Source organism: Vicugna pacos, chromosome 35, assembly GCF_048564905.1.
Source record: "Vicugna pacos chromosome 35, VicPac4, whole genome shotgun sequence".
NCBI lineage: Eukaryota > Metazoa > Chordata > Mammalia > Artiodactyla > Camelidae > Vicugna > Vicugna pacos.
The window spans coordinates 27,425,459-27,452,595 of record NC_133021.1 but is presented as its reverse complement, the minus strand read 5'-3'; the positions used below and the strand labels follow the sequence as shown (position 1 = coordinate 27,452,595).

Here is a 27,137-nt window from a genome sequence, read left to right as displayed (position 1 = left end):
TGATTGTAAGACATTTACTTTTGTTAAAAAATGATTAAAGAAGACAATTGAGATGATATAAATGAGGTTTATTCAATGCATCATGCAGCAAGCAGCCCCTGTTTGGAGAACTTCAAAATGGGGTGGAAGGCAGGAGGCTTTGTAGGATAAAGAATAAAGAATGAGGAAGAGAAAAACAGAAAATACCAAATTGGCTGGGGCCACATAGCCAATCTTGTTTGGTGTGAGAAGGAACAAGGAAATAAATACAGAGCCTAGGGTTGGCTTGAAGTTTGGGGGTTGACTGACTGAATATACTGCATTTCTGGTCAAGGGAGCATTTATTAATTATTATTATTATTATTATTATTATCATTATCATCATCATCATCATCATCTTTTATTTAAGTACCATCAGTTATAATGTGTCAATTTCTGGGGCACAGCACAGTGCACATATGTACATAGATACGTTTTCATATTCTTTTTCATTAAAGATTATTATGAGATATTGAATATAGTTCCCTGTGCTATACAGAAGTTTATTTTTTTATCTATTTTTATTATGTATAATGATTAACATTTGCAAATCTTAAACACCCAACTTTATCCCTCCCCACCCCCTTTCCCCTGTAACCATACGGTTGTTTACTGTGTCTGTGGGTCTGTCTGTTTTGTAGATGAGTTCATTTGTATCCTTTCAAGGGAGCATTTAAAGGGACATGCAAGTTATCCAAGTTTTTGTTTACTGACGTAGAGCCCAGGACAGAAGTGGCTTTATCTTTGGCCTAGAACGTTATTTCAACACTTCTGTAGTATATTTTTTAATAATTTACCTTTCTGTAATTATAGTTGATTTTAGAAGCTACTGTTTTATCACCAAATGCTACCGTTGCTCTTGACGACATCAGTTTATCCCGGGAATGTGAAATTTCATACAAGCCCCTTCCAAGTAGTAGCATCCAGAGCAAAGGTAAGTTTTTTTTCTTGTGGTTGTGGCAATATTGAACACTGAAATAATCAGTTCTTGATATCCAAATATAAGCTATATTTCAATCTTTCAATAATGTCGTTCACTAACTACACTAATACCTCATACCAGGGTGTGGATTGTGTCACTTGTCCTTGAAAACTAAAACATGTTTTGTTTTGTTTTTAAAAAAGGTAAAAAATATGATATATTACAGTCCAGGTGTTAGACTGTCTTTCAATAACTTTCTACATGTGTGGCTAGAATTGTCATATACAGATTTTTTTAAATTACAAAAATTGTGAAAGAAGTTAAAAATGTTTTGCATGTTTTAAAAACACCTCTTTAGAAATTCAGTTCTACTTTAATTTTGTTTGGCACTTCAAGCAAATAGATAACTAAAGTCATGTTTCAGGATCACCCAGTTCAAAAAAATTGACTATGCTTGGAAAAGTGACTTAAGGCCAATGAAGAATTTCACATTTGATCCTAAAATTCTGTGTTTAAATTTGAAACAGCCTTTTCAAGAAACAGATGTAGTTGGACTAATTCTTTCGCTAAATATTTTGTAGAGATTTTCAATTAAGAGATGAGTATATTGTGTTAATATATATATATATATATATATATTAAAGAACATATATTCCTTAAATATATAGTAGTTAAATGGGCATTTTTCAAAATGTAACCACTGGGTTTTGAGAGGATGCTGAAACGGTATGCATTGTGTCTGCAGTTACTTTGTTAGCTTACACTAATTGATGTTTCTCTCTGACACCCCCACGTTTAGGTCTCAGTTAACAAATAGGAATAAATATTAAAAAATGTCACTTGAAACCTGTCACACTTCATTTTTCTTAATTTCTTTATGTGAAAAACAATTAGTTGTGGAAATCAGGCATGTCATACCTTCTGAAGTTATGTTTCCTTAAACAAATTTAGTGAGAGGAGAAGTTACATTCTTAACAGGAGCTAAATCAAGGGTGTGATATAGGAGAAACAATTCTGAATTGAGACCTGAGCTAAAGAATTTTTAATTAAAGCCCTTTTTTAAAAGATTTTTCATTGGTGAGGCTGTCTGTTCTATGTGCTGACTATATTGTGTTAACATGCATTTATAGGATTCAGAACGTGTGTCCTGAATTTATAATAAACCTTTCTAAGCAGTGTGTGTGGTTTTGATAGACATTAAAGAATGCAAAGCAGCAGATTTAACCATTAATGAGTTTCAGAGGGTTAACCAGAATTACCTTATTTCTGTTATTTAATTAAACATTTTCCTTCTCCTAATCAAATAGTGGATCACCAGAATTGGAATAGCAGGAAGGCATTAAAGTTGACATTGAAGAGAATGTTTCTAGAAGCTAAAGTGTGGTTAAAGGTTTTAAGTTATCACTAAAATTAACCTCAGCAGAAGTCTCTGTGAGTACTTGATCTCACAGAGAATTCTTTTCACAAATTAACTCAAAACTCATTTATGTGTGCTTCTCTCCAAATGGTAGCTTAGTTGATTAGAACATAATTCTCATTAGGCCAAAATTATATGCATTATTCCTGAAAGGCCAATGGTTTTACACAATGAAAAAAAAAAACCTTTCCTACTGATTTTGCAAATCTATCTAACAGGCAGTTATAGGATCTCCTTCATGGAATTTAGTATTACTACTGGGCAGGAGTTTAGGGATGGGGGTGGAAAAGGAGTTTAAAAATGTGCCACACCTTATGACTGTGAATTATGTTATGTTTGTGGGGCAGAATGGCCAGAGATTTACTGAGACCCTGTGTTTGAATTAAAACTTTAAAGTTCCTCATCCTCAGTATATTAAAAAACTAGTGTTCATGAAATGATTAGGCATTCCATTTATTTGTTGGAGAAGAAGATGTTATAAAACGTCTCTCCATCTCTTAATTTTGAAGCTGGATTTGTGACCCATGAGGACGCAGGCTGTATGTCATCCAGCAAGGTCTGTGATTTTCCACCTGACTGCCCCGATGGAGCCAGCTGTGGTGAGTGGCAGTCCTGACTCACTCCGCGAAGATCTGTGTGTACGTGTGTGCTCTCTGCTTGTAGTGTGTACTACTTAAGTTGTCTGATGAAGAATGTTTCTTTTTTCGGTTGTTCCAATTTTTATCGAATTTTAATTTTTATTGAGGTATAATTGACATATATCATTATATTGATTTCAGACATACAACTTACTGATCTGATATTTATAATGCAAAATAATCACAACAGTAAGTCTAGCTAACACCCATCGCCATACATAGTTATACAAATTTTTTTCCCTTGTGATGAGAACTGTTAAGATTTGCTCTTATCAACTTTCAAATATGCAATACTGCATTATTAACTATAATTGCCATGCTCTTCATTATATCTTCATGACTTATTTTATAACTGGAAGTTTGTGCCTTTTGACCCCCTTTGCTCATTTTGCCCACTCCCATCCCCCAATTCCCTGCCCTTGGCAATCACCAATCTGTTTCCTGAACTAGGACCTTGGTTTTTGTTGTTGTTGTTTGTTTTTTAGATTTCACATATAAGTGACATCTTACGGTATTTATCTTCACTGTCAGACTTACTTCACTTAGTATAATGCCCTTAGGATCCATCCATGTTACCCAAAATGGCCAAAGATTCCCTTCTTTTTTATGGCTGAATATTATTCCATTGTGTGTATGTACCACATTTTCTTTATTCATCTATCAGTGGAAACGTGGGTTTTTTCCGTATCTTGGTTACTGTAAATAATACTGCAGTGAACATGGGAGTGCATGTATCCTTTCAAATTATTAGTGGTTTTGTTGTCTTCAGATAAATTTCCATCTTTTGTGTTCCGTGGACTCAGTTCTGGTGTAGGGAGGGGTGCTCCCAACACCAAGCCATGCTCAGGATACCAGCTGGGTGTCCTGTAGTTCAACCCAGTTCTGGCGCGGTCTACCCAGAGATTCTGCCAGCTTCCACAGGTTAACGGTTCAGTCCTATGACACTGCCTTGTCCCTCCTCATCTGCTGTACTTTGGACGACAGTCACAAGTCCAGGTTGTTACTGTGCATCTGACTGACAACAAATCAGAAAAGTTCATGCCAGAGTGATTGTGTATCTGCGTTCCTGTTGACATTTATGAAAAATCTTTGGTAAATAATCTGTGTACTTCCATTTAAGAGAATGTTTAAAATTATGCAGATAGCTCTCAAGCGCAATTTGGCATCAGTAAGGCAAATCCTAATAGGGTTTGGGGGCCAGCGTGGGAGGCAGAGAGCAGAGTCAGGGCCAGGAGTGCTTAGACGTTCACAGTGCTCTGGGAAGTCCACTTCCCCCGCACAGGTTATTGAAATCAGTATGGTACTGGCAACATTTTTAAGGACATCTCTTTAGTTTTCTTAGATAAAAGTGTTGTTTTCAATTACTTTAGGATAGATTCTTAAAAAGTAGAAGTTTTGGTTTAAGTGGTTATTTAATGATACTTGGTGCATTTTGCCAATTTTGGGGGGTCAAATTATGTTAATAAACAGCTAAGTCAGCAACTTAGAAGGGTTCCAGTTTTGTTGTGCTAGGAGTACGTTTTGAAATCTGCTTTAACTTCTCTCATGGTCATGAAGATACTATTCAGAAGTTCCCATTTTTGTGAACAAATACTTAGTTTTTATTGAAGACTAAAATAAGTGATAATACTTTACATAGAACTTGGCTGTAGTTCTCAAAAATAAATTATATACTGCGAAGTGAAGATTTCAAGTGTCAGATAGTATCAGCGATATGCTTTGTCATGTCCGCACTGGGTAAACAGGGTATGTATATATATATATGTCTGTATATGTATAAATTATTCTAATCTGTAACACATAATTAAATGAGAAAGGCACATTCTTTTTCAACAACTCTGTGTTGTGAAAGTATTTAAATATTCCCAAACATTTTCTGAGCACTGTAATTTATTTCTGCCTAAAAACTGGTTCGTTGGAAGTGCATATGCTTTTTTTCCCTAAAAATAGACTTCCACAATTTCTCATTTTCTGCTTTACTCTCTGCTCATGGGGAAAAAACCACACACAGACATACATCAATACTTAGTATTTGAATTCAAACAAAGACAGGTTGAATAGTATAGGAAAAAGGAGTGACTTGCTATTTTTCTGATTTACTTTTTCAGACTTAAATACTGGTAGTTTATTTTTCCTGAATGACTGCATCTGCTAAATGGGCAAATCTGGGCATTAAACACGGGCATTTCCACCGCTGAGGGGAGAGTGTGTGTTGATGCTTTGAAAGCCGTCTCTGTGTTTTTACTAACGCACTACCTTCTAGTGGCAATTGTCTTCTGCATTGAGACCCACAAAGTCCTTTCATCATATAAATGCATTGGGAGAAAGCTTGAATTTTCTGTAGTTGTGTTTCTTCTGCTCTATATTTATTGAGAGTGTGTGTGTGTGTGTGTGTGTGCACACGCATGTGTGAGAGCGAGCAATCTAATTAGGGCTATGCTTTTTTCTGCTAATTTTCTAAAACAAGATGTTTTTGAGAAGGTTTTTTTTTTTGTGAGAGTGAACATATTTAAACTTAATTATAGAATTAAAGGCTTCCTAAGATGCACTGCTCTGTGTAACCACAAATTGCTTATTTTAATAAAAGATGGGAAAATAAGCTGCTATTTTCTATCTTAGGTTCTTTCCTGTAGGCCTGACTGCAAGAGAAAAATGTGTCTCAAAATAAACCTAAACTTGCGAATTATTTAGCAACTTTGATTTTCATTAAATGTGTATCAATGTGTAAGTCCTTGCAGAAAGAAGGCTATCTTGCTGTTTTTTCTTAGTCAGCTGGATTCTCATTCTTTTCTCCCTGTTGTCCCCAAGTTACAATTTAGACACTGTTTCCACTGCAAAAAAAAAAAAAAAAAACCAACCCCAAAACAAAAACAAAAAACCTCCCTAGACAGAAATAATTGTAAAAGACTGGAATGGGAAGACGTTCCTGGTGAAGGCTCGTCATTTCTGTGACATCAAACCACGAAGTGGAGAAAAAGTGTATTCATTCTTATTTATGGAGTCAGTAATCACTAGGGGGAGAAAAGAAAAATGTTGCTGTAGACAAGTAACATTTGGTAAATAACCCATGATGGTTTGATCAGTCTTTCCTGCAGATAATTCTGTTGTCAGATTAGAGAAATTCAGAACAGTGGAGATAAAATAATAAAATAGGTGATAGAATAGAGAATAAATGTCAGGTGAAAACTCTATTGAGAATAAAAATTATTGAGAAAAAATAAAAATAAAAAAATAAAAATCTATATGAGAATGAAAATTTAATAAGAAAGTCTTTTCCTATGATTATTTAAGATTAAATTTCAATAAATTGCATTATTAAGTGTATCTATGGAGAGATTTTGTGAGTGTCATTACTTTGAGCTTATATGGATTTCCTTTTTCAGCAGGATCACTGTTCTTCACTCTGAATTATAAACCAGAAGTAAATGTGGCTCGCTTGTAGACCCAGCCTACTCCAGTCACTGTCTTTTCTCTCTCATCTTCTACTCTTGTCCCTTTTGTTTCTGTTTCCACGTTAGTGATGTTTGTGATAAGAGGTATAAGGAGATGTAATGGTCCTCCGTGTTCAGCAGCAAGTTTCCTTAGCAATCCATGTCTCCTTGCTTTGCACAACTTTACCACGGGATAGTGAAATTTACATTTTCTTCCATTGTCAATGTAACTCCTGTCTTTGGGGGTATAGATTTAAAGACACCTGAAAGATTGTATGATAATAATATAAATTCTGTTACACATGTACAAGGCACTTATTTTGTATCTGACATTGTTTGACATGTGTTTATATGTATTGACTAATTTAGAGCTAAGAAAAGAAAGGCACACGGGGAATGAATGTAGTGGCCCTTGCTCCGGTCATGGTCACAGTTCAGAAAAGGTAGAGATGGGCGTGCAAACTGGATCTCAGGGCTGATTTTCATTTTACCTGCTGAGTCTCCCAGGGAGATTAAATTTGTAAGGTTGTCAAAGAATGCCTTCACCCTCATGGGCGCTTATAAGAAAAGCTTTAAAACAGACTAGTTGTCTCCTAATGCCCAGTGCCTGTTGTTTTAAGAGTGAGCATTTCCAACACGTTAGGTGTGTATGGTGAACACCAAAAGGAGTTTTTACTTGAGGGCAAAAGCAAGCTAGTGAGACAACCTAAACATATGTGCATAAGGAAAACCATGATAATTTATTGCCACTCAAATCTAGTTAATAAATTATAATGCGGATGTCCAGTTATTCCAGGTATTGTTTGCTGAAAAGACTATTTTTCTTCATTGTATTGTCTGCTCCTTTGTCAAGTCAATATCAGTTGACTATATTTATGTGGCTTGCATTACACTTTAAAGGGAAGTGATAGAGTTTGAGTAGGTAGGTAAAAGTAAGTGGCAGATTACAAATGGAAGAAATGGGACTGTGGTTTAGGCATTAGAATGTTGAGGAGGAAAGTATTCTTGATCTACTGAAGAAACTGAAGTAATAACTGTAGCTTGAGTATAATGGCTAGAGAAGCACAGAGATCATTGGAAACCAGATTAATCATGTTAAAGATTTTTAGAAAATTTTATTAAAAAATTTTTTATGGGGGAGGTAATTAGGTTTACTTATTTATTTATTTTTTAATGGAGATGCTGGGATAGAACCCAGGACTAGGTGCATGCTAAGCATGTGCTCTACCACTGAGCATTACCCTCCCCCCATGTTAAAGAGTTTGGACATCATACTAAATAGTAGGCAAGCCATGTAAGGATGTTTCAGAAGTTACATGATCAATTTTGAATTTTTAAGATCTTTACATTTTTACACTCTGGTGGCAGTGTGAAGAATGAATTGAAAGAGAGAGTGTGGAAGTAATGGTTTCAGTTGGAAGAAGTTTCAGAGTGAAGATGAGACATGATCATGGACTGAACTGATAGGTAGAGATATGTCATAATAAAAATTTATGAGATAGAATAAGGAAACACTTGATGATTGAATTTGAAAGAAAGGGAAAAGGAGTGTTTTAAGTAATACTAATTTTTATCTGGAGTCCTTAAATACAGACTGAGCGAGAGAGGGGATGTCGGGTTGAGGGAGGAGATCATGACTGTCTGTAATTTGGACAGTTCTGGCACTAACAAGAGGGCAGTGAGCTGGAGAAGTAGTTCCTGGGTTATTTTTATTGACTTAATATATTTGAAGCTTTGATAGTGACGAGTTTACCACAGAGACGGTGTAGATAAGATCCATTGTTTTAAACTAAAACTGTAGTATGGTGACAGCACTTGAAGTTTTCCATTCCAGATCAAGTAGGATATTTAATTACCTTTCATTTGAGAGGCAATTAAGTATAAATATAAATAAGGAAAAATAAAAGGTCCAGTATTGAACCTAAGGAGAAACACACAATTAGGGAACTATGACAAAAGAAACCTAGTAAAAAAATTAGGAGTGGATGGGCTGGTATGTAGGCTTGTATTGGGGGACCAGCTAAGTAGGCCTAACTCTGTAATCTAATCAAGAATTTGGGGGAAAATGAGAAATGAGAAAAATTTTGTTTTGGAAAAAGGAAGGTCACTGATTCTTGTAACAAGGGTGCTGAGTGCCTGCTATATGCCAGGCGTATAGATTCTACAGTGAATAAAACAGCCAGCCATCCCTCTGTTCTTGGAGCTTGGTTCCTAGTAGAGAGGAGCCTGAAAAAAATAGCAGTGTAACGGCCATAGGGTAATGATGGAGTGAAGGACTTTGCCATGTTAAATAGGGCTGTCATTGTAGCTCTCAAGGACAAGGAGATTTAAAGCAGATTTAAGGAGATAAGGGAAATAAGCCCTGAGGGGATTTCAGGGAAAAGTTTTTCAGGCAGAAAGAAAGAATTAGGGGATTGAGACAGGAGGGTACCTGGTGAGTCTGAGCAATAGCAAATGATCTATGTGGCTGGAAGAGAGTGATGATACGAAAAAAATAATAGGGAAATGAAATCAGAGAAAAGCAACCCAGCTAGAACTGTGGTTCTTGACCTTGGCTGCATCTGAGAAACACCTGGAGAGCCTCTAAAGCTCTCGATGCCATGGCCGATGACCCACTGGAGGTGGAACCCAGGAATTAGTCATTTTAAAGCTCCCCATGTGATTTTTAACATGCCACCAAGTTTGAGAACCATTCAGCTAAGACTTTATGGGTCATTGCAAGGACACTGGCTTTAAATGAGTGAGATGGGGAGCCACTGTGGCATTTTGAAGACAGGACTTACAGGATCTGGCTGAACAGAAGGACTGCTTGCTATACTGGGGACGTCCTGGAGGGTATTAATGCTCGTCAATCAAAGAACACCAACAAAATGCCTGTAAGAAAGTGAGGCGTATTGGTACTTGCTGAGCAAAGAAGGTGACTTACCATGGGGACCTTTGGGGCATCTCAGCAAGAGAGGATTAGGAGAAACTTGTTACAGGGTTTAGGCTTGTGTTGGGTGATTTGGAGGCGAGTTCAAGTGAGTGGGAACTTACTCTGGATTGAGTGTCTTCAAGAAACAGGGTCATTCTGTGATTGCGTGCCTAAGCAAATTTTATTTGGGAGGCGAGGGAAATAGAACAACATTGTAATCGGTGAAGATGCTGTCGTCTTACTCATGCCAGGCTGGTGAGTAGGGTATTTAAGCAGTTTTTGAATTTGAATGGTACCCTTCCTGCACTCAGAGATGAATAAGTAGAATAAGTAGAGGAGTGAAGAATCTGCCTGGAAATAACTGTAGGGCTGCACTGCGCTCCAGTTGAACAAAAAGATTTTCGTGTGTCATGAATCTTGGACGAGGACATTCTGTAGACAGTTCCATTATAAAGACAATATCCTGTGTGTTTAGCCTTCAGCTTCAAAGAATAAGTGAACTTCAAGTTTCCCTCATCACTTTTTCTTCAGTTAATCATATACATTTTAGAAGGTGCCAGTATCTGAAGCATCAGTGTTTTTTTTTAAAAAAGCATTATTTTAGTTGAGAAGAAAGCTGTTAAATGACATTATTTAAAATTTTTAATTTTGTTTATTACCATCTTTAGACTATTATTGTGTCTGTGGATGGTTTTAACGTGCAGATTTCCTTTCTTGGTTTTCTCCTGAATTTTGTCATTATTTTTGGAAAATATTCTCTTATTCCTTAACTGTCTTTAAACTTGAATAAGGTTAACATAATCTCAGATTAGGATAATCATGTCTGAGACTAGCTCTGTCTTAAATAATTCAAGCATATCACAAGGCCTTACCAGTTCAGAAATACAAAGAGAACTCCCTACATTTTGTTGAATGAGAACAGAAATTCTGCTTCATTCTATTTATGTGGGAAAATGTCCAGTAACCTCTCATTTTGTGTCTGCTACCACAGAACAAGACTGAACCATAGCACAGACATGTAATAAACTCATGTTCACCTCCCTAACCTGAACTTTTGAAGAAGAATGTTTGAGATAATAATCACATGAAATGTGTACTATAGTAATACAGATGAACAGAAAATATGATTTAAAAAGGGCTTACTGTTCTCTGCCCAAGAATAGACAGAGATTAATAACGACTTTTTAAAAAAGGGTTAACTTTTTTTCTATCCTGTTAGATTTTTATTCGTATCTTCTTGGAATAGTTAATATATTTCTTTCCTCACACTAACCAAATGATTTTAGATGTTTTGTACTTCTCGGTAAGAGCCCAGTTTTATCTGTGGGGCTAAGCTCAGGTTATTTAATTAAATTCATAGAGACCTTTCATTACACAAGATATCCTGTTCCTCAGTCACTTTTGAGTCACTTCTATTGTCTTATCCATTTTTAAGATGTAAGTCAAATCCAGTTTTATTAATATTCTCATGTATCAATTCTTAATAATGCCCTTTTATTGCATGGTTTTGTGTGCCTGACTTTTATATTCACATAAATTTTATTATACTATATTGTTACAATTGTTCTATTATTTATTGTTGTTAGTCTCTTACTGTGCCTAATTTATAAATTAAGCTTTATCATCAGTGAAAATACGTATGTGGAGGGAAAGACATAGTATATGTGGGGTTCAATACTGTCCAGCAGTTTCAGGCATCCACTGGCTTGGGACTAGCCCCCATGACTACAGTGTATGCTGTTTACTAGGCTTATTGTCAAATGACAACAAATTATTAGATAAAATTTGTTCTAAAGTAAATTTGAGGTCTGTAGTGATGTCTGAACATTCACACTAAGCAAATTCAGGTAAGCCAAAAAGGTTTATCCTTTTCCCAATCTAATGACAGTGAACAGTTACTGTCAATAGTTGCAGAAAGAATATTAGACTAGGAGTCAGAATATTTGGATTTCAGTCAGTCTCTACAACTTTCTAACTATGTAACTTTGGTTAAGTTAATTATTTCGTTAAACCTCCCTTTTTTCCTCTGAAAAAACAACAATAATAATGCCATCTCCAAAGAGCTGCTGTGAGAATTAGATTTATATAAAGCCCTCAGTACAGGGCCTTCTACATTAGGTATTGACCACGTATTAGCTATAGTTCAACACTGATGTGATTATAACTTCCCATTCTTTCTCTCTCTCCCTTTTTTTCTTCTCTTCCTCCTCCAGAATGTCTTTGTGGAACTTAACTATTTCTCAGCATATTTACCTGAAAAGTGGGTCAAATTATTCCACCTTGTGCAAGTTAGGTGATGCATTCAATGCTTTGGGAAATATTAAGCTCTAGAAAAATCAGAGGTGAACTTAATATTAAATATAATGGGCCTGGATTTTTCAAATATTAATTTATTTTTACAAGTGACTGCTTATGGTTTAGTGTAAAATACGCTGTCAGAACAATTCCAGGTGATATAATAGTGCAGAGAAACTGAGCATCAGAGTAAATTAGGCACCCTTGGCAATTCTGTCAGCAATATGGCTGAATGAGGCTGTTTCTTAGAAAGAATATTTGGGAAGTATTCTAAAATTGATAATTCTGCCGTGTCAGTTTCCAGTCTGAAAAGCACAATTCTGATTTTTTTTTTTTTTTGAGGGTTGGCAGGAATCAGATATGCCTTTACTCAAATGTGCCTTTCCTGTTCTTGGGGAAGCTTAACAAGGTGACTACCATTGAGCTCCGTCTACCCTTTTTAAAGTGTGGGGTCTAAAAGCTACATTTTTGTCCTTCAGTTTCCGAATGCGACTTTGAGGCAGACAGCTGTGGCTGGTTTGAAGCGGCTGCTGGTGATGATTTCGACTGGACGTGGGGCTCTCCAAGTAAACTCTCTGCTAGTTTTGAGCTGCAGGCCCCACTCAGGGATCACACCCACAACACAATTCAAGGTAAGACACATGCAGGGGTGCTCTGAACCTATGGACTTCTCCCAACGTAGGACCTTTTGACTCAGTGGTTTTTGAAGTTTATGATGGTGCCAACAAGACATGCATTCAGTAGAAACTGTTCTTTGCATTTTGAATTTTGACCTTTTCCTGGGCTAGCTGTCTGCCAGTGATGCTCTCAGGATGCTGAGCAATGAGCTGTTGCTCCTAGTCATTCATTCATATGATCACCAGGGTGAATGACCAGTACACTTACAGCCAGTCCCTTTTTCATTTTCAATGCAGTTTTCAATAAATTACATGAACTGTTGAGTACTATCTTATAAAATGGGCTTCTTTTTGTCAGATGATCGTACCCAACTGTAGGCTAAGGTAAGTGTTCTGAGCATGTTTAAGGTAGGTGGGGCTAAACTGTGATGCACGGTAGGTGAGATGTATTAAATGCATTTTGGACTTAGATATTTTCAGCTTACAATGGGTTTATCAGACGTAACTTCTTAACTCAAGGAAGATCTGTCCTTTGGTTTACCTTTGCCCAGGTCTCAGAAGAGAAAGAGCAGCAGTACATTTCCACGTTACTACAACAAATAGTAGGACCATGAATATTGTCAATTATACGTATGTTGTCAATATAGAACCTCTCTTTTATGGATTTTGGGGATGGAGTACAGATGAATTTTTGATGAGATTAACTGAGATTATCAGTTGCTTTTGGCATCATTTTGACCTAGCTCTAGATAATAAATAGTTTAATATTTATAAGAACAAATTTGACTCACTTTTATTGATTTTTTAAATTGTTGTATAGTCTTCAATGTAGGGTTGACAGATGGAGATCTCGTTTTAGAATTTAGTAGGCTAACTTACACTTTCTTTCTGTATCCCAATAGGGCACTTTATGTTCATTCTAAAGAAGAACAACAGCCTATCACAACTTGCCAAACTCCAGAGCCCAACTTTCAGCCAGACAGGAACCGGATGCACACTTTCCTTCTGGTAAGTATTAAAACCAGTGATCAGCTGCCTTAGCATCCCAGTGGTTGCAGGCATGCCCCTGCAATTAGCAGACATTGTAATTTTTCCTGGCTTTGCTTTAAAAATGGCTGTGGCCTTAGATCCTCACAATTAGCATTTACTTAGGCGCACATTATCAGCATTTGTTGTGTTCTTTCTTGAGATGAAACAATGGATTCTAATTTAATTAACACTGCTTCCTGTGTTCCGGATTGAACTCTCTGAGAAAGGTGCCCAGGGTCCTGAGAGTCACAGTATGCACCACAGCTCTTGCAAGCGGGCGGCCGCAGTTACTGCGAGAAATAAAGGCGTCCGTTATGATAAGTCATTTTTAATTGCCTGTTGAGTGAGTGGAAGAGTCTCAGAGTTAGCAATGGAGGCTGTTCCATCAATCCACCAATCATTTCTGTGTCTTGTGCTTGTTTTTTGCAGGTTTTATAACTGTGGCCTCTCCGTGGGAGCAGCTGAGCTACAGCTCCACATGGAAGAAGCCAGTGAGTCCACGGTGCTCTGGAGGGTCTTATACAACCAGGGCGACCAGTGGTCACAGGCCACCGTTCAGCTTGGGCGCCTTGCTCAGCCCTTCCGTTTGTCACTCCATAAAGTCAGCCTTGGCGTTTATGATGGGGTCTCAGCCATCGATGATGTCAGATTTGAAAACTGCCTTCTGCCGCCCGCCGTGGAGAGCTGCGAAGGGCCAGATCGTTTCTGGTGTCCGCGCACCAAGGCTTGCATAGAGAAGCTGCAGTTATGTGATCTGGTGGATGACTGTGGCGATCGTACGGATGAGGCTGACTGTGGTGAGTGCTTTTCTTTTTGGTCCCTCCTACTCATTTTGGCGGTGGCCATCTTGGTTAGCTCCCTGTTTCCGGGTCAGTCAAGCCAAAGGCCCCTCAGCATTGTCCCAAAGTCGGTGAATGTTGTGTGTGAGTAATTCACTAGTCAAGCCATCGGTATTTATTACGTAGATTTATGAACTAGATCCTAGAGGTACAGTAATGAGCTGGATTACAGAGTCCCTGACCTCATGGAGTTTACAGTCTAGTTGAGGAGATGGATATTATTCATATATTAAAAAAGAAGTGTAAAAGGACAGTTTTGACAGGACTTATAAATGGAAGTGCTGTAACTTTATATAATGATGACATTGGACTTTCTAGAGGTGGGGGCTTATCTGAGATCTGACAAATAATAAGTAAAAGCATGTGTTCAAAGCCATACGGCAGCTGGAAGCTACCCCGTGTGGCTGGAGTAAGACGATGAAGAGGGAATAAGGTTCAACAGAAGAATGGAGATATCGGGGGGCAGATGAGCAGATCTCTGTAGATCGTATTAAGGAAATTTTCCTTCATTTGAAAAGTTTTTAAGATAGCAGGTAGTAGAATAAGATTTTGGCAGATTTAAAAATGCCACTGGGGATACAGGATCATGAATGGATTAAAGCAGAGTGGATTCTGGGGATTTATTAAGAGGCCGTCACAATAGTCCCCAGGAGAGGCACTGGCAGCCTGTGTCACAGTGACGGTGATGGAGAGGGAGGAGCTGAAGTTTGAGGAAATACTTAGGAGGGGACATTTGATGATGTTTTGGCTATAGGGGGCAGAGAGTGAGGTGTCAGAGTTAAGTCCTGAGTTTCTGGTTTAAAATACCAAAAAGTTTATGGTATCTGACGATTATGTATGTCTTACAGTTTAATAAACCTGGTTCATCGTAGTGTCTGGTGCGCTGGCTCTTGAAAATGAATCAGAAGCTAAGAGGTGTTTGGATTTTGTTTTTTTAATTGAGGTACAGTCAGTTTACAGTGTTGTGTCAATTTCTGGTGTACTGCACAATGCTTCAGTCATACATGAACATACGATTATTCGTTTTCTTTCTCTTTTTCACCATGAGCTACTACAAAGTATTGACTATATTTCCCTGTGCTGGATTTTTTTTTTAATTTACCAAAATCAGTTGGAAGAAGTTCACATCTTTCTTTGTCCAGAAGTAGCAACGGTTCTTAAAATTCAAGCCCTGTGTCTGTTACTTTGCGAAGGTAATCGTAAACCAAAGGAAAGCCATCAAATGCTTCGTACATCATGGAAAACATTACATTAAGAAATTTCCATATAAATCACTGTAGAGAGCTTTGCACCTAAGTGATGTTTAATACAGTCAGGCACATTCAAGTCGGAATTACCGTTCAGCTTGTTACACAACTAACACCTTTAGTGCGTATAAATAAAATTGATGATTTTGACAGTGGCTGTTAGAAGAAGTGTTATTTGCCCTAAAGGTAATTTATCTTTGCAATTTTAGGAAGCCTCTTCATCTTTTTCATGCACTTCACATCCCACTCCTTAAAAAATGTTGATCTGTTACTAAAAGTAAGCAAATTATTGTTCAGACTTCCCAGTGTTAGCTCAGTAGAATGGGATTACGGGGGCACGGCTGTCATCCCAGAACACTTCTTGTGACTCAGTATTAATGACAGGGAATAGTTGGCGTTGGACTGTCCGTTTCTCCCACAGCCTTCCATCCAGATCGAGTGGAATTTATTAGCAGGGATGTGTTAGGCATCCGGAGATCGACACTGTATTTCCTGAAGCATGTTTAGAACATGGGCTTTTACTTAAGGATGGAGCTACACGCATTCCCTTTTGAAATAAAGATTGAGCGTGCAGTCGCCATGGAGACAGGCCATATAAAAGCCTGTCGGTTTTGGTGCCAGTTTTATGTCAGAAAACTCAGCAGGACACCTGGCGAGTACCTGCACGCCCCAGGCCGCGCCACAGCTGGCCTTGAGTCACCCGTGAGGAAATATCAGAGGAAAGCTCAGCTCCCATTTGACATTTGCTCACCGACTTTCCTTTGCCGGGTCTGAGCTCCTGTTCCGCGGTCTTCAGCGACAGGTGATGTGTTCCCACCCTGCTGCGTTTATTCACATGTGCTTTTATTTATTGTTTCAGGGCATTTGTTCATCTTTGGTGCCGAGTATGGTTACTAAGATGGCTCGTTTGGGGACAGCTGACATTTGTCTTTCAAAAATATTAGCTTATGTAAATGAAGTTTAAATGTGGAAGTCCTCGTTAATTCTAAATCCTGGCCCTTCTGCCCAAGGACGGTCGGATGTGTGTTCTGTCTCATTTATGCTAAACAAGTGCTTGATGCCCTACAAATGGAACAGAATATTCAGTTGAGAAGGGACTAGTCAGCTCTTTTAACTGCTTTGAATGCTTCTGGTGACTGAAGGGAGTTAGAAGCTTAAAAGCTTCAGCTCAAAGGAGCTACAGTTCAGTGAGGAGAGGCTACCACTGAGGAGATCCAGCTAAGAGCTGGCGAGGGCTCAAGATGTGATGTGCGAAGAGATGGAGAAAGGGGAGGGGTGTTTAGGGCACATTCGTAAGGGGGTGCGTGCTAAGGGGAAGGATGATCGGGGACAAACAGGAAGTTACATTTTTTAAAACTTTTCAATTGAAGTACAGTTGCCGCACAGTATTACATGTTGCATGTGTACCATATAGTGATTTACAATTTTAAAGGTTATACTCTATTCATAGTTGTTATAAAATGTTGGCTGTCTTCCCCGTGTTGTACAGTACATCCTTGTAGGTTCTTTTATACCTAATAGTTTGTACTGCTTAGTCTCCTGTGTTACCCCGCACCCTCTTCTGTGCCCTACTGGCAGCTACTAATTTCTCTGTATCTGTGAGTGTCTGCTTTGTTTTTGTTAAATTCATTAGTTTGTTGTATTTTTTAGATTCCACATGTAAGTGGTATCATACAGCATTTGTCTTTGTGTGATTTATTTCACTTAGCATGATGCCTTCCAAGTCCACCCGTGTTGCTGCAAATGGCAAAATTATGGAAGTTCTTTTAATTTGGGAAAGGTGAAACTTGAAAGAGCAGAGTTTAGATTTAAGTTCAGAGTCAATGAGTAAATATTAAAGGATCTTGGATAGAGAAGGAAAATGACAAACTACCATTGAAAGAGGATCATTCTTGAAAGAAAAATACCATATGATATATCACTCATATGTGGAATGTTAAAAAAAAAAAAGGAAGAAGAAAGAAGACACTAATGAACTCACCTACAAAACAGAAACAGACCGGGGAAAGGGGGTGGAAAGGGATAAACTTGGGAGTTTTGAGATTTTCAGATGTTAACCACTATATATAAAAATATATAAAAAACAAATTTCTGTATGTTACAGGGAACTATATTCAATATCCTGTAATAACCTTTAGTGAAAAAAAATCAAAGCAAATCTCTGTATATATATGCATGACTGGGACATTACGGTTTACACTAGAAATTGACACATTGTGACTGACTGTACATCAATTTAAAAATTTTTTTAAATTTAAAAATTTTAAAAAGGAAAGAGGATCATCCTGCTACAAGTGTGGAGGGATATTTGGAACTGGGGCAGGAAGGAACCAGAGAGAAAGTTTGATTTCAGAACGCAGTCTGGAGAATACGTGCATTAGAGTCATCTTGGGTGCTTGTTAAAAATATCGATTCTCGGGCTTCTCTCCGTACCTAAAAAACTTATATTTATGCAGGACTTTACCATAGAGTAAGCAATTTTATCACACACCCCAGGTGATTCTGAAAGATGGAGACCTGTTAAGTTATGACTCTTGTCAGCTCTGTGTGTTACAGTCACCGAGGTAGCTGGTAAAGGATCCTGATGTTAGGCTGCAACAGTTGGACCAATTAAATCAGACTCTCTGGAGAGGAATTCTGGGCTTTGGTGGTTTGGTTTTTGTTTTTGTTTTTTCACTGTTCACTGGTGACTGGAAGCTGAAGTTGAAATCCACTGAGCCAGAAATTTGTTCCAGGGAGCCAGCCATGGATAGTCATCGTTTGCCTAGAGTTGTGGTAATAGTAATGGACAAGGTTGGTTATCAAAGGCATTTGGGACATAATGGCCAAAGTAGCCCCACCTTCCATCTGTAAAACATTATTACTTGACTGTGTCATCTAGGATTTATTTATACTCTTTTTTGAACTTTAATTTTGTAGTTAAAAAATTTAAAGTGGTTTACCGTTAGGAGCAAAGTATCAAGTAGTATTCTTATTATTAATTGTTTTTTGTCCTTAATCATCTTTTACTTTTATTTGATGCCAATTTCAGTGCCTGAACTTCAGTGTAACTTTGAAAATGGAATTTGTAACTGGGAACAAGATACAGAAGATGACTTCGATTGGACCAGGAACCAGGGCTCAACATCTACACTTAATACAGGGCCGATGAAGGATAATACTTTGGGCACAGCTAAAGGACACTATCTCTACATAGAATCTTCTGAGCCACAGGTTTTCCAGCACAGAGCTGCTTTACTGAGCCCGGTCCTTAACGCCACTGATGCAGAGGGCTGCACCTTCCGTTTCTTTTACCACATGTTTGGGAAGCACATTTACAGGCTGGCTGTCTACCAGCGAACCTGGAACAACACAAGAGGACAGCTGCTGTGGCATTTATTTGGGGATCAAGGCAACAGATGGATAAGGAAACACCTCAACATTTCCAGCAGGCGGCCTTTTCAGGTATGAATAAGGGGTTTCATAAGGTGTATCTGGAATGCATCAGAATGTCTAAGGAATGTGAAGGATTGCTATAGTCTTGAATTAAAAGTAAATGAACTTTGATCAGTTACTTTAGCACACATTTATCATTTAATTAAGGGTGTACCAAGGCTCGTTAGGTTGCTTTCTTCCTTGACTACCCCCAGTAATGTGTGATTAAAATCTCTAAAGGTGGACACATGGAGACACACCTGCAGGTCCCGCCGATTTTAAGTAATTGTTGTGCTGAAATGAAAAACGTAGAGGAAGAACAGAGTTTGCGCCATCTGTGGTATTCTGAAGAAAATTTGGACTCTTAAATCTGTTATTTTGAATATATTATCTGATTTTTTTTTTTTTTTTACATTTTATAAGTAAGCACAAAAATCCAGGAAGAGTGCATGCCTAGTTGGAAAAATCACATAGCTACTCTGGGGTAGAACCAGAGTTTGAATCTAGGTTCCCTTCCTCCTGGTTTATTCTTTGCTCTAAATCTTAACCTACCTCCTCCTAAAAGTCTAACTTGCAGTAGCAAATTCAGATGCTCATGTGGCTTTTACAGTTTTGTAAAGGACTTTTGCATGTGTATTATCCATTTGATTCTGCAGTTCCCTGAAGTGGGTAGATCAGGGGTCGTTTTTGCCAGTTTTATAGATATGAAGAAGAAAGAGAGGTGGTTGTTTATCCTTACCAACTAGAAGGTGGGCAGGAAAAGAGGGACGTGGACTGGAACCCACAGTGTCTAGTTAATTCACGTTCATTCCAAAATATCATTCAGCCTATGACACGTAGGATGGCTGAATATTTGTTGTCTCCCTCTGGTCAAAGACATCTACATATAATATATTGAAAGAAACTTCTTACCTATTTTAGCTCAATTTTTTTTCTTTTTTTTCTTTTTTGGCATATACTAAATTTCTCAGTTACCCAAACTTAAAGCACTGTCTAAATATCTTTAGTTAACAATTTTGTGGCCAAGAACTTAGCTCCAGGCCACCTTTTGAGAGCTTCTAACGGTCATAGGTGTAAACTGTACTTGGCTCAGTAGAGAGCACATTGGGATCGGTGACTTGTCCAGATAGAAGCAGAAATCATGAGAACTAATCGGCCACGTGTAGGGTGATAGCTTGCTGTTCGGCCACAAAGTTAAGATGCACATAACCATGTGAAATGAGATTGAAGAGGGTTCTTTGACTTGTATTTAAAAATCCACTTTATTTAAAAGTCATCCACGTCAAATGAATTCTTAATGTCTAATCAGATCAATTGTAATATGGACTTAAGTGGTATTTAGTGGATAAACTCCACTTAAACGATATTTACTCAAGAATTGGTTTTCAGGGAAAATAACCTTGGCAGGAGAGCAGTTTCATAGTCAGATGACCATGGAGCTAAGTAAGGAATCCTTCGATTTTGAATCTAAACCATAAAAATTCAGTTTTGAGACCCATCCTGGGTCGTGCACAGTGCTCTGCTTGATTTTATACAGGAGTTCTTTTAAAAAAATGAATTCCAGGCATGAAAAGATGAAATCAGAGATTCTGCATGCTGTGTGGATTAATTATATAAGATAGTGAGGATTGGGTCCAGTTTAAGCAACAGGATATTTTTGTTCATTGAATAATGAGCATTCCTAGTTCCTATGTTACTGAAAGAGCAGCAGCAACAACCAGCATTTTAATTAGCTGGGATGTTGTAGGTGTAATCACCTAGCATCATGTCGACCAGGTAACGGGGACCCATTAAATACTGGTTTAGAAGAAAAATTTAAAGATTTTTCAGGATCATTCATTTAAAATGAAATACAGGACCAGATATAGGAACTGTTTGACTTCTTAATGTCAGCTGAAATTACCAGCCATGGCTTTTGTGTGTGGCATGGTCAGGAAAGTCATTGCATTTAAAACTTAAGGTAAACCTTCTAACTAATTTTTACTGCAGACTTTATTGAGAAATAATTGACATATTATAAAGTATACATATCAAAATTTTGAAACCATCAGCACAATCAAGATAATTAAAATGTGAATATACTTCATTTCTAAAAGCTTCCTGGTGGAACTTTCCTGGTGAAAACAGGTGCCGTTCCTAGAGCCCATGGACTGTCATCTCCCATCCTTCTGTGGGTCTCCACAGACGTGCTTCTCCTGTGGTCTCTGACTTCGGTCAATTCTTTTTTTTTTTTAACTTTTTTTTATTGAGTTTGAGTCATTTTACAATGTGTCAAATTCCAGTATAGAGCACAATTTTTTCAGTTATACATGAACATACATATATTCATTGTCACTGACTGGTCAATTCTTAATCGCCTCTTTCCATATCAACTGTTGTAAGAAAGGCAGAGGATTAAAAAAAATGCAGTCTCCTTGGGGTAGCCTCTGCTGACTGACTATTAGATACTCTATCCTTCCCCCTCCTCCTTGTGCTTTGTTTCTTTCCTCCTTTTTTCCTTCCTCTCTCCCTTCTCCTTTTCTCTCTCCTTGCCTCCCTCTCTCCTTTCCTCCTTTCCTGATTTTGAGGCTTAGTGAATATTTCCTGAACATCAGATGTTGTCACAAAATGTTATTTATTTAGTCCTCAGTAAAAGCACAATAGAAGCTCAGGTTCAAATCACAGGCTTTTTAAATCCCATGTCAGAGATGTCGAAGTTGAAGTAGAAGTGTGCAGAGGCTAAGGCTGTTGCTCCTGTATCCATCCCCTCCTGCTGCTTCTTAGTCATACTTTTACCTTCACTGAGGTCATGTCTAACCCAAGCTCGTTGTAATGGTGGTTTCTAACTTGTCTTACTGCCGTCACATTCTTTTACCTACTCAACTGAAGCAAAATTCGTCTTTCTAGAATGCAGATCTGGTCCTGGTATTTCCTGCCATAAAACCCTTTAATGAAAAAAACAACAAAAACCCTTTAGTGGCTTTCCGTAATTTATGAGATAATGTCCAAATTCCTATATGTCTTCTCATATTTCTTCTTGAATCCCATGCCCAAGTCTCCGCCTGCTTCCTGTGTGTCAGAAGTTGCCCTCAGAGCACTGAGCTCATGCTCTTCCTGTGTGTGGGAAGACTTCTCCATCCTGGACCTTTCCCTCTCCAGACGTGCTTGTAAAATACCCATTCATCTTTTTTTTTCAGATTCAGGTTAGGTTTCATTATTTTTTGGTTTACCATTTTTCCCCTTAATATTGGATTTTATTATTAATTTATTATTTGAAAATTAATACATTCATGTGTTTCAGAATTCAAATGATATTGCTACCTTTTTTTCTTTTTTATACAAATGATAGAACACTGTATTTATACTGAACTGATTATATTATTTCATAGGAGAAGGACAATATAGGGTTGAGGATTAAGAGGTACAAACTATTAGGTTAAAAAAAAAAAGCTACAAGGATATATAGTATAACATGGGGAATACAGCCAACATTTTACAATAACTATAAATGGGGTAGAACCTTTAAAAATTGTGTATCACTTATTATGCACCTGTATCATATAGTAGTGCACATCAATTATACTTCAATAAAATAAATACATAAATAAAAATTTTGAAAAGCAAATTACAAGTTGAAAAAATACTCTTGAACTGATTGACGTGCTCTTGCAAATGAAGACAAGTTCCAACAACCAAGAAAAAAATGGGCAAAAGATGTGAGCAGAAAAGAAATTGCAAATGGTTTATGAGCATTAAAAAATTTTCAGTAACATTTGTTGTATGATAATTACAAATTGGAACTATTCTATTGTACTGCTTGCAACTAGAAGTTTGGGAAAGACTTATAATCTTAACTATTCATTATGTTGGCAAAGTTGTGGGAAAAGGTATTTTCATGTATTATTTGTGAAGGTTTAAACTGACACAATTTCTTGGAGGAATAACTTGTCAATATCTACCAAAGTTAAAAATGTGCATGTATTTTGACCCAGCAATAGCACTTGTAGGACCTTATGCTAGACTTAAGTGTGTTTATAGGCAAAATTATATATATAACCAGCTCTTCAATGAATAATTCTTTTGCAAGGGTCAAAAGTTAGCATCTAGCACAGTGTATGAGATCTAGATGGGCAGCAAATGTTTGTTGAATGACTATTTGACTGCATGACTGAAGTCATATTTAGTAAGTAGAAAGCTAGGACTACTTTCCTGATCATTGTCTTTTGTACTAAGTTTTGGTTTCTTTATTGTGTATCCATAATAGTTTCTTCATGGTTTAACATTGAGGAGCCCTTCTTAAATTAGATTATTTAAACAATAATTGATCTACATACATGAGACTTCAATAATTTTGAATTTTATTTTTAGTTTCAATAATCAGTTTATTGATTCTTATGTTTGGGCTCATTATTATTTACATTTTAAAATAGGTAGTCATAACTGTTTCATCTAAAAATTACTCATGTTCATTATGATAGAGGAGTATCGCTGTTTACATTGAAGTAGTGGAGTTCTGGTGAGACCTTTAATATGTCAAGACTATTCCTTCCTTTTTTGTGTGTCAGCAGGCTGCTGGGTTCATATAAATGATTTAAATCTTCTTTGGAAATGTGATGATGGTTGTATTTCCTACTTTTAGTTTGTAGTACTTCAAAATCCCTGTGACACATACAGTAAAGTCCCTCAGAGCAGTTGACATAATAATTATGTGGTTAATTTCACAAGACATGACAGCCGTCATTTCTATCATTAATTGGTACAGAAGATAGACTTTGTTTTCCAGATGGAAGCTCAGTCATAGAATTCGAAAATTTATAAGTAGAAAGGGATTATTTAGTCCAACTCTTTTGTTGTTTCGGCAAAGAAATTAAGATCCAGAAGCTCTGTTGTCTTTAATGTCTTAACATGTATTTAAGAACAAAGAAGAGAGACTCAGGTTTCCTGTGTCCCAGCCCAATGATCTTGACATTTTAATACCCTGGATTAACATTATCCACATAATTAAACATAATTGCATACTAAATGAGAAACAAAAATACTAAGGAGATACTACACTGAAAAATATAATATTTTTTCCCTTGACAAATACAATACAGTACTGTAAATGTTTTTTTTTTTAAATTGAAGTAGTCAGTTACAGTGTGTCAATTTTTGGTGTACAGCACAATGTCCCAGTCATGCATATACATACATATATTCATTTTCATATACTTTCTCATTGTTCCCTGTGCTATACAGAAGAAATTTGTGTTTTGGTTTTTTTTTCTATTTTTATATATAGTGACTAACATTTGCAAATCTCAAACTCTTTTGATTTTCAAATTCAGTATGTAATAACTCAAAGATTAATACTTATAGTGATTCCTTGAGTTAACTTCTTCCAGTAAGGTCTCAATTTAGTAATCTAAAAATTTTGACTCCTTCAAATGCTACCCTCATGGTCTGAAAAATGTGTTTATTTATGTGCCATGGAGAATGATTTATTTATTTCAAAAGGCCAATTTTCAAAATATATGACTATTGTGAAATTGTACCTATTTTCCCCACACCTTTCCTAAATACATTTTAGAGAGCACGTCCAGATTTTCATAATACAGAAAAAATTACAGTGTAATAGCCTTATGAAGGAGAGTGATGGCCTTCAGACATTGTAACTTCCAGAGATCCCAGTGCTTTTTAGAATGTGTTTGGTTGTTGCAACACTGATCATCTATACTAATCATACAATAATGTACTATAATGCTAATAATACAATATACTAAATTATTAAATGGTACATTAGTCTTAATGAAATCATACAGAATATTGGAGAGAAATGGTTTGTGTGTGGATTCTGTAGGGTATGTCAACATAATGTCCTCTTTTCCGAAAGATATTTTCTTGGGTATGTCCCATCTCAGTTGGTGTACTCGTGGAAGGGTGGATCGGAGGATGAGATGGTGTCTGTCTACATGCTAACATTGGGAAATACATTCAGGTGTGACAAACAGAGGGTCCATTTACTCCAGAACATTACCACCTGCAGAATGCAACTAACTCTATCACTAAAATTGTGGGACCAAGACAGATGACTGTGCTTGTCATCCTAGACTGCTCTTGGATTGACAGTCTTAAAACCTTAAAACCAAGGTGGTTTATTTATCTTTTCCTTTGGAAGAATTCTTGTTGCTTTATCTAAACAGTAAGACTTGCTGCTGCTGCTGCTTTTTTTTTTTTAATTTTATATGGAATTGCTTAGGACTCATTTTTAGTTCCTTTCCCCAGCGTACTTTTGGATAAGAGACTCCTTTCTTTCTCCTGAGGTTATACCATCAGCATGAAATTGTCATGAAACGTCAGTACATCAGAACACCTTGTAAAGCGCGCTAGGTGCGGGGCCACATTCCCATGGCAACAAGGAAAGGTGTTTGAGCCATACCTAATGTCGTTGTGGAGGCTGTTGAATGAAACTAAGAGAGGAGGAACACTTGATCACAACCCTTCAACTCTTGTCATGCTGAACATAGCAGTGACCTTCTGAAAGGACAGTTTCTAACAAGGGGAACACAGTGAGATTCTTTATCTTACCTGCTCTCACTGTATGACACATGTTCACTTACACTTACATGAGGATCTAGGTATGTAATTCGAAATAACTATTTAGCGTCTAATGTTCTCAGTAGCCTTTGTTAGGGGTGCACCATAACCGTTGAATCAGAATCATAAAATACTGCACTTGGAATTATGTAACAATAAAACTAGCTCCAGCATTTTCTCAGCAAGTGTTTGACGCACATGTTCTCTTGAACCTCTGGTGATAAGAATTTATGACTTCATGAGGTTTTCTGTACGTCCTCGGGACACACTGACAGAAAACATTTTCTTACACAGAATTGAAATCTCTCTCCCTTTTGCTTTTTGTCTTGGAGGACTGAGTTTCTTGGCGTGGATTCAGTATCAGCAGTAGTCACTGATTAAGTATCGCAAAAACCTAGTTTAATTCAACTTACTAATTCTTTGACACCACAGGAACCAGGACTCACAAGCTTCCACTCACTTTTTCCCAACATGACCTCTTTTTCTGAAACGTGTATTAGTGTATGACGTAGGGCTGCGAAGAGGGCATGGGCTTTCAAAGAAAAGATTCTTCATTTAGACCTGTTAACATCACAGGACTTTCTCACTCAATCTGAAAGAATTCTGTAGCTTCTGGTAACATCCTCCCGTAATAAAGGAAAAGAGTTTTTCTCCCCAGTGGATTTTGTGAAAGATTTCAAAAATCTTATTCATAATCATAATTTATTTCTTTCATTTGTGGGCTGTTATCTTTAAATTTTAAGTGGTGCTTCACTTTTCAGTACTAGGGAAAAAATCTTTTGGAAGTTAACGTTGCAAATTCGGTAGGACCATATTTAATAATGTTATCTCGATCGCACTTTTCGTGAAATTAAATACAGAGGTGCTAAGGGTATAAATTACTTATGCGGCCTCGTATAACATTTTTCTCCCAAGGGTGTGTAGTTTGCTAGAATTTGCACTGAAAGGTTTTGGATAGAATATGTTGGCTTGGAGCCTGGGTAAGCAGCACTCGGATTTGCTGCTTACTGAGCAGTGTACTAAATCTTATTTCACAGTCTTAGGTTTCTCATAGGCTGTCTTTTTTCTGCGGAATTCAAATATATCCACAGCTTACTGCGTCAGCTTTTCATCACCTCCTGATGAAAAGTGATGAACTGGTTTGCACTGTGAAGAATAGGTGACTAGAAAAGGGGAGAAGAAACGATTCGGGAGAGAATATTACAGGAAGGCAAGAGCCAGAAAACAAGTCAAATCTCATAATAAACCCATCATTTAAATCCTACTCTTCTAGTTATGGGTTCAGTAATACAAAATGTTATCTAAAATTTGCAACCCTCCAAAATTACAGTAAAATATTAATATGGGTCAGTAAACAATGGAAATAAACTGTAAATATATTATTAGTAATATGTATATTATGGCTTATTAAGCATTGAAAAGTCATAAAAATTATATAATACTCTGTTAGTATCCAAATGTATAATTCATGTTGAAGGAGAAAGATTTGAGTTGTTGAGTTGAATTTTTAAAAATTGCCAGTTGGCTGGTAAAAAAGGGTTAGAAAAACACTAAGTATGGATGAATGTTTTAATTCTACTGTTCCTCTTCCCCCTTTTCAGTCTGTGCTTTATTTGAAACTGCATGTAACTGGGCTTCGGTTTGTTTGTTTCTTTTTGTCCCTGGTGTTGGATACGTGAGCCACGTGGGTCCTTTCTGTTCATCATACTTCCAAACCCTTTTACACTCCCTTCCGGCTAAAATGGTAGAATGCAGTGAGAAAATGCAGACCCAGTGTGGGCGGGTTGCTGTGTCTGATTCT

The 27,137-nt window shown here is 37.2% G+C and overlaps 1 protein-coding gene across 1 annotated transcript in view; it reads left to right on the top strand.

Moving 5' to 3' along the window:
- The first annotated feature begins 896 nt into the window (after positions 1-896).
- Positions 897-27,137, top strand: part of MALRD1 (MAM and LDL receptor class A domain containing 1) — a 355,452-nt gene continuing 329,211 nt past the window's right edge. The window contains exons 1-6 of the mRNA XM_072955135.1: positions 897-952; positions 2,867-2,956; positions 12,115-12,267; positions 13,155-13,260; positions 13,711-14,078; positions 18,399-18,811. Coding sequence (XP_072811236.1) covers positions 2,899-2,956; positions 12,115-12,267; positions 13,155-13,260; positions 13,711-14,078; positions 18,399-18,811 — 1,098 coding nt within the window. The 5' untranslated portion in view covers positions 897-952; positions 2,867-2,898. The remainder of the gene's footprint in view (positions 953-2,866; positions 2,957-12,114; positions 12,268-13,154; positions 13,261-13,710; positions 14,079-18,398; positions 18,812-27,137) is intronic.